Source organism: Chenopodium album, chromosome 6, assembly GCF_948465745.1.
Source record: "Chenopodium album chromosome 6, dcCheAlbu1.1, whole genome shotgun sequence".
In the NCBI taxonomy this organism is placed as follows: Eukaryota; Viridiplantae; Streptophyta; class Magnoliopsida; order Caryophyllales; family Amaranthaceae; genus Chenopodium; species Chenopodium album.
Genome location: NC_137839.1, coordinates 60661870 through 60669712, shown reverse-complemented (window position 1 = coordinate 60669712; position 7843 = coordinate 60661870). Strand labels below are relative to the sequence as shown.

Genomic DNA, 7843 nt, shown 5'->3' with positions numbered 1-7843 from the left:
GACTATGAAGTTGATTTCAAAAAATGTTACAATATAAGCACACAAAATTCGCATTTTGAACATTCATTCAATAATCAAACACATGTACATTGAAGCATATAAAGCTCAAATTGTTACACCTTTGATTCATTTTCACTACATTCATACTAAAATACTTCACTTGCCGGGAACGAAGTTGGTGGCGTATGACCAAGCATTGTTGTTAACTGGGTCGGCAAGGTGGTCAGCAAGGTTCTCCAATGGGCCCTTTCCGGTAACAATAGCTTGGACAAAGAATCCAAACATAGAGAACATAGCCAACCTACCGTTCTTAATCTCCTTAACCTTCAACTCGGCGAAGGCCTCTGGGTCATCAGCCAAGCCCAATGGGTCAAAGCTACCCCCGGGGTAAAGTGGATCGACTACTTCACCAAGTGGACCACCGGCAACACGGTAACCCTCAACGGCACCCATCAAGATAACTTGGCAGGCCCAAATAGCCAAAATACTTTGGGCATGGATCAAACTTGGGTTACCCAAGTAGTCAAGCCCACCCTCACTAAAGATTTGTGACCCAGCCTTGAACCAAACGGCCTCGCCGAACTTAACACCATTACGGGCCAATAGCTCGGGGAAAACACAGCCCAATGCACCCAACATGGCCCATCTGCAGTGGATCACCTCAAGCTCACGGTTCTTAGCAAAGGTCTCTGGGTCAGCGGATAGGCCCGCTGTGTCCCAACCATAGTCACCAGGAAATTCACCAGTGAGGTATGATGGGGCCTCACCTGAGAATGGGCCCAAATACTTAACACGGTCTGGGCCGTACCATGGGCTTCCTGATGATACATTTTTGGGCTTTGCTGCAGCTTTCCTCATGGTGATCCTTCCCCCACCTAGGATGTTTAATTCAGAGGCGGAGCTATGTTTAATTGCCTGTCCGGCCAAAGAAGGGGAAGAAAGAGCCATTGTTGAGGAGGCCATTGTTAAGAGGGCAAGCTAAGAACTCTAAAAAAAATTATGTAACAAGAATTTTTTTTTTTTATGTTTGTTGAAGTGATGAAGGAAAATGTAATAATATGGATTGTTTTATATAGGGAAAAATATTGTATCTTCTTATCTAAGGGGATATCATTATCTGATTTCTTATTAGCTTGAGAGGATTTTTGGTAGTGTATTAGGTGGCAAGGTATTAGCCATGCAGTTGAAGATTTTTGACCGTTTAGTTGCTGGCCAATGAGGGGATGACATGTGGAGATATTGGGATTGCATTAATCTAGTTCATGTTGGATTTTCATAAGTTACAACAAAATAGTCACTATCTTGCCAACGCTACTATCATAACCCATGACTCCATGAGAAGTGTTTTGAGTAGTTACAAGATTTGACAAATAATTAATGTCCAAATAAAAATTAAAAAAAAAAATAAAAAACGATTTTATACTAGGAAATTGATAAATGCAACCTTTAAGGTACATATGAAGCTTAAAAAAAATGTAAGAGAATAACTTAAATGTTAATTAGTTAATTACACTATATTTACTCATAATTGTTGTACATTCACTAATTTATACCAGTTTAGAAGATGTAGCTAATGTATATTATTACCCTATTGTTTTATACTTTCTTCATATTATATAATCATATATTGATACATTATGTGTTAGCCTAAGATATATTCATGTTATGCATATACACTGGCGTTTTCCAAGCTAATTTTTTTTTTAGTATTTAAGGACTTAGGGCTTGTTTGGTTCACCTTATTTTTGTTGATTTATTTGATTGTCTAATTTGTCCAAACTTTGACCTTAAGTGTACGATAATCTATAAGGAAAATATACATCAAGTTGGGTCTTGTTAGAATCATAATAATGTTTATTTTATTAATATGTAATTTTCATAATTTTTTTCATTACGGATTTAAAGACAATTAGTGATAAAAATTTGCACATAAAACGATGATCTGATCCGAACTTATTTTTTCAGATGTGGTCAACTTATTTTTTCTATACTGATCTGATTTGATATTATTTTTCCTGAAATAAGTTAGAATAAGGTGAACTAAACAATGCCTTATCTAATACGGAGTAATTTATCCATACAAATCTATAATAATATTATTAAAACTCATGGGGACAACATGCTCACGACATGTGTCACTCATATGCCACATATGCACTATATGTCATCCTATGTGTCATCCTTCTTCTCTCACCATATTGAATTGTATTAATGTTTAGTTTCTTTAACATAATATAATAATATGTATTGTTTAATTTAATTAAAAGACTTTTCATATTGAGCTCTTACTACATTTTCATTTAGTTATTAATATTGTTCAACATTAACTCTTCTAAATTAATTTAATCAAACTTATAATTTATGATGATCCGGGGCATCGCCCGGGTCAATAACTAGTTAAGCTCTTAAATAACTTTTCAATTGCATTTTATGTTACATGGCTTGTTTTGGTTAATTATTTGGTACAATAAAAACTTGATTCATATTCCATTTTATTATTGCTACATTTTACTTATCACTAACTTTGAAATTCATTATAGAGAGTGAATGCAATTATCTAAATGCTTTTTTTAGTACCCCTAGAGAAAGATAAACTCGAGTTTGAATTTATAATTTATTCCGTTAGTCTAAACTTCCTGTGCTGTATTTATTGTAGAGCCAAAGTTTTGCAAATATTAGGCACCTTTAAACCACAAGGAAAATTTCCACTTTGATCACCGGAGGCTTATGCTTTGGTGCCCTTTTTTTCATTAATTCTGTTTTTGTGCCCTGGAGTATGTAAGGGAGACTGGTAATTTTGTTTAGTTGAACCTTCTTTCTGACTGTCAATTTATAATATTCTAAGAAAAGTCGGATATGCTTGAACATAATATGCACACTTTCTTCAATAAAGCAAAAGCATACATGATTATAAATTATTGTTGATTAAAAGATGATATGATTAATGGTGTACATAATTTTATCAAATTACATAAACTGTTGGTAAAGGAAAAGCATGGTTGAGGTTTATTTTTTCATAACAATATTAATGCTCCATTGTTCCGTCTTGTGGTATATGTTCTTTAATCCAAGAATCAAAGAAATAAATAGCATCATTTCATACTCCAATCTAGTTGAGCATTATTGCCAATCTTGACGACTCTGCTGTACCTTAAGCTTTTTTAGTGAAGTTAGCAGAGATTTTATATCCGGTCGTTGTTCAGGAGCAGACGAGGTGCAGAAGAGGGCTAGTTTCAGAAGCTCTTCTGCTACCTTATCTTGATTTTCAGTAAGGTTTGAAACTAGAGCTGGGTCTATAACCTGAAGTAGTTTGTTTTCTGCAATGGCCCTTTCTACAATGTGGTTCAAGGTGACTGGTAATCCGTCCTCTTCTGCAAGACCTGTTGGCCTTTGTGCTGTAAGGTACTCCAAGATTATTACTCCGAAGCTGAATATATCAACTTTGGCGGTAACAGTCCTCATATATGCAAATTCTGCAGATAAAAACAGTTATGGCTGAATAAGAGACTTGTTTTATGATAAATTGACAGTGCAACATGTTTTCATCAGAAAGCGAAGGACTTCATCACATCAAATATCACTTGAACAATGCCAAAATTAGCTTTGACAATTACTTTATCAAAGTTTATGCTGCTTGGATGTCTTCATGTGTTGAACTGGGTGATGGAAACTCAAGTATGTGTAGCTTAACTAAATTAAGTGCTATGCTGAACGTATGAATGCAACGAATAACTTTTGAAAATTATATAACTATAGTAGGTGCTTTGGCTAGTATGAGGTTTTCTTGTTCTGATTCTGTATTCTATTTGCAATATGTTCCCTCTGAATCAATGAATAAATTATCCGTACTTTTTTTGTAATAGTTGTTAGATGTAGGGATTGATGATTTCTGAGAAATGGAGCGACTACCCATCATAGAATCACACAGTTTTTGTGCTTTCGGACATAACATCAGTGACATTCTTCCTACAGAGTTATTAGATGACATAGTTATGATGTTTTTGTTTTTTTTTTTCCGTATATTTATTTCAATGGGTGGAGTGCGTAGACTGAATAATGATAAAAGTTTTCTCGACTAATTAGTATTTGAAAATAGGAAAAGCACAAATATTTGTTGCTAGTTTTGTAATGAGCATTTAATGTAGGCAGATTAAGACTTTTATATGTAATAAAAACTGACATAGGGGTAGAATTACCTGGTGCCATGTAGCCTATTGTGCCTTCAAATGCTGATGCAGTAGAAGCAATGTCACCATTGTTGAGGTGAACACCTAGTATTCGCGCCATTCCAAAGTCACCAACATGAGCTTGCCAGTCTCCATCCAAGAGAATATTTGAAGGCTTCAAGTCACAGTGAATAATGGGGAAGCCATAATCTAAATGCAAATAAGCTATGGCCTCAGCAATTGAGATACAAACATCAATTCTCTTTGACAGGATCCATGTTGAGCGATCTACTGAAGGATCATGGATGATCTTTTCTAAATTTCCTTGCTCCATGTATTCAAGAACTAAAGCCTTCAATTTCCTGCTTTCCCATGCATAACCAATGACTTTTACCAAGTTTCTGTGCCTCAGCTGACTTAAAATCTTCGCTTCTCTATTGAAGTACTTGTCAGATTCTGCTGCAAATTGCTGCAAGTTCAACTTCTTTATAGCTACAATCTGTCCATCTTCCAATCTGCCCTTGTACACGGTGCTTAAATTGCTGCTGCCGATGATGTTGTGTTCACTAAAGAATTCAGTTGCTGTTTCTATATCTTTTGTTTCAAATCTTTGAAGGACTAAAGCTGCAGTGTATTCTACGTTACAAGTCTCACGTTCTTTTAGTTTCCTTTTCTTCTGGTAATGTTTATAAGACATGATTGCTATTAGAAAAAGTAGCAATGCTGAAATACAAACTAGAGGTATCATAATCAGCCGTGTTTTCCTTGACAGACTGTGTCCGGATTTGCCATGGCTTCTTTTGGTACACAGACCAAGAGATTTGGTTCCACATAGACCTTTGTTTCCTGCTAAGCTGGATTCTGGTATGTTCTTAAATACACCGGACTGCGGTACAGGGCCTTCAAGTTGATTGTGAGATAAGTTCAGATGTTTTAAGCTGGAGAGAGCACTGAGTTTCTCAGGGATTTCACCTTCCAAGTGGTTCCATGAAAGTTTAATTGTGCTTAGATTTTTTAGATTTGCCAAACTATCTGGAATCTTACCAGTGATTTGGTTTTGTGACAGGTTCAAGTTTCTGAGGTACTCCATACCAGAGAATATTTCACCAAGGGGGCCAGATAGCTTATTATTTGACATATCAATGAAGAGCAAGTTCCTGCAATTCTTAATTGTTTCAGGAATAGTTCCTGACAAATCATTATTTGAGATGTCGATGACTTCTGCCATCTCCAGTTTGCCAATATCTTCAGGAATTGTTTCTGACAGGGAATTGTGTGATAGGTTCAGGTACATTAGTGAGCTTTTCATGCCTGCTATTATTGGCCCGGTTAAATTGTTGTGGGAGATATCAAGTACTAACAGCGGGATTAGTTCAAATATGCGTCTTGGAATGGACCCTTGGAAATTGTTTCCATTTAGCGTTAAAATTGAAAGAAACTTCAATTCAGAGTAAGACTCAGAGATTGGACCTCTAAACTGATTATTTTGCAAATCAAGAATGTTGAGTTGTTTTAGTCGAAAAAACTCCTGTGGAATTTGACCTTCCAGTGCATTATCATTCAATGAAAGGGCTTGAAGGAGGGAGAGACTGGAGAGTTCGGGAGGAATTTGGCCTGTGAACCTATTTGTGTGGAGTGCTAGGCTGATCAGCATGGTTAGGTTACCTATCTCTGGTGGAATATTCCCACTAAATGAATTCTGAAGAAGGTGCAACTTTCTTAACTTGCTAAGTTCCCCCACCCTTATATTCAGGGGCCCACTTAGATTATTATTGCCTAAATCTAAGGTTTCAAGATTAGAGCAATCAAAGAGGTCATCTGGAATATCTCCAGACAAGAAATTCTTTCCAACAGAAAAAAATGTGATGTTGGACAACCGCCCTAAACCTTGTGGTATCTTCCCAGTTAACATGTTATAAGATAAGCTGACAGAGAGTAGGTTCGAACAATTGCTAATGCTTCTAGGGACTGAGCCACTTAAAAGATTGTCATTAAGACTAATGTTCTTTAAGTTAGAAAGTTTTCCTATGTCAGATGGTATTGTTCCTGTGAGGAAATTCACACTTGCTGAAAATTGTTGTAAGTTTGTTAGGTTGGTCAAAGAAGATGGAATTGAGCCTGTCAGATTGTTCACCTGCAGATTCAACACTTCCAAGGATGGTAGAGATCCAACCTCAGGAGGTATACTTCCACTTAGTTGATTTTCTGAAATGTCTAAGGTTGTCAATAGTTTGCAGTTTGCTAAGGACTTGGGGATTACAGAAGTTAATTTGTTTTTATACAAACTCAGTATAGTTAGGTTTCTGCAGCGGCCTATTTCAGGTGGTATATTTCCAGTAAGTTTATTCTCCATGAGCTGTAGGGTTTGTATGTTTTGTAAGTTCCCTATGCTGTGAGGAATTATTCCAGATAACTGATTCCCAGTAAGGTCTAATATAGTCAATGCTGTTAACTTCCCTATAGATTCAGGTATTGAACCTTCTAGTTTGTTGACATAAGCAACGAAAATTTGGAGGGAAGCTAAATTTCCTATCTTAGATGGAATTTTTCCTGTAAGATTATTATAACTGAATGAAAGTTGTTCCAAGGATGTGCAGTTGAAGACATTTTCAGGGATACTTCCAGTTAAGAAATTGCTTCCTAACTCTAGATATGTCAAATTACGCAGGTTGCCTAATGTTGCTGGTATTACCCCAGATAGTTTGTTTAGAAAGAGATCTAAAGTCCTTAATGATTTCAAATTCCCTATTGATTCAGGTATGGAACCTTCTAAATTATTTTCATGAGCACCAAGGACTTGGAGACTAGCTAAATTTCCAATGCTGTGTGGAATTTTACCTGTAAGATTGTTAGAACTCAACCCGATTTGCTCCAAGGATGTGCAGTTTGCAATACTGTCTGGGATGCTTCCGGTGAAGAAATTGCTTCCCAAGTCGAGGTATGTCAATAGTTGGAGGTTTCCCAATACTGACGGTATTGGTCCAGAGAAGGCATTCTCATAAAGGGTCAACTCCTTGAGCTGGGAACAGTTTCCCAGCTCTGAAGGAATCGGACCATAGAATGAATTAGAGGATAGATTAAGTACCTGAAGGTGGGATAGAATTCCCAAGGAACCGGATAGTCTTCCTCTGAGCTTCTTCTCTGTAAGTGTTATTGCAACAACATTTTTTGTAAGAGAATCACAAGAAATACCGGTCCAATTACAATGGTGTTTTGTGGTAGTCCAGTTGGACAATGAATCAAGAGGATCTATAGTGATGGATTTCTTGAAGGTCTGTAAGGCTTCTAGTTCAACCTGAAAGCTAGTTTTTACTGATATAACAGTTGTTGCTATGCTATATAGAATTATAATAAAAGTGGGGAAGTAAACAGAATTTTGGAATGCCATTTTTTAAACTTTCTAGTGGTGAATGCTTTAAAGTGATGGTGTGATTCATATTTATACTACTGCTTTGCTGCTTGATGCATGAGTTTATACTGATCAGCAGCAGCAAGGTATCTCAGCAAATTGCTATAAAAGAAACAAAAGAAATACTAGAAGCCTGTTAGACGGCGTTTATGACTATTTTTAGTCTACATAAAGAAGAATTCCTACACTGTCATGTATGTTTAAAGCATGAGGCAAGAATCAATCTCATATCTTAAGTGCCTTCAAGACTTCAACCAGTTAAGCTAGT

The 7843-nt window shown here is 36.4% G+C and overlaps 2 protein-coding genes across 2 annotated transcripts; both read right to left on the bottom strand.

Annotated features, from left to right (window-relative positions):
* Window positions 1-34: 34 nt before the first annotated feature.
* LOC145636144 (chlorophyll a-b binding protein 40, chloroplastic-like) lies at window positions 35-1060 on the bottom strand. The gene has a single exon (XM_081687606.1). The coding sequence runs from the start codon at window positions 961-963 to the stop codon at window positions 157-159; it is 807 nt and encodes a 268-aa protein (XP_081543732.1). The 5' UTR covers window positions 964-1060; the 3' UTR covers window positions 35-156.
* A 1713-nt stretch (window positions 1061-2773) lies between these two features.
* On the bottom strand, window positions 2774-7642 carry LOC145634957 (uncharacterized). The gene is made up of 3 exons (XM_081686274.1): window positions 7194-7642; window positions 4197-7133; window positions 2774-3473 (listed from the first exon to the last, which is right to left on the bottom strand). The coding sequence occupies exons 1-3, from the start codon at window positions 7552-7554 to the stop codon at window positions 3121-3123; spliced, it is 3651 nt and encodes a 1216-aa protein (XP_081542400.1). The 5' UTR covers window positions 7555-7642; the 3' UTR covers window positions 2774-3120.
* Between the last annotated feature and the right edge of the window lie 201 nt (window positions 7643-7843).

Coding starts and splice junctions, on each gene's coding strand:
- LOC145634957 (XM_081686274.1), bottom strand. CDS start 7,554: ATGGCATTCCAAAATTCTGTTTACTTCCCCACTTTTATTATAATTCTA. Junction 7,134..7,193: donor TCCTTCAGAGCTGGGAAACT/GTTCCCAGCTCA, acceptor CAATACCGTCAG/TATTGGGAAACCTCCAACTA. Junction 3,474..4,196: donor AATAGGCTACATGGCACCAG/GTAATTCTACCC, acceptor TTTTATCTGCAG/AATTTGCATATATGAGGACT.
- LOC145636144 (XM_081687606.1), bottom strand. CDS start 963: ATGGCCTCCTCAACAATGGCTCTTTCTTCCCCTTCTTTGGCCGGACAG.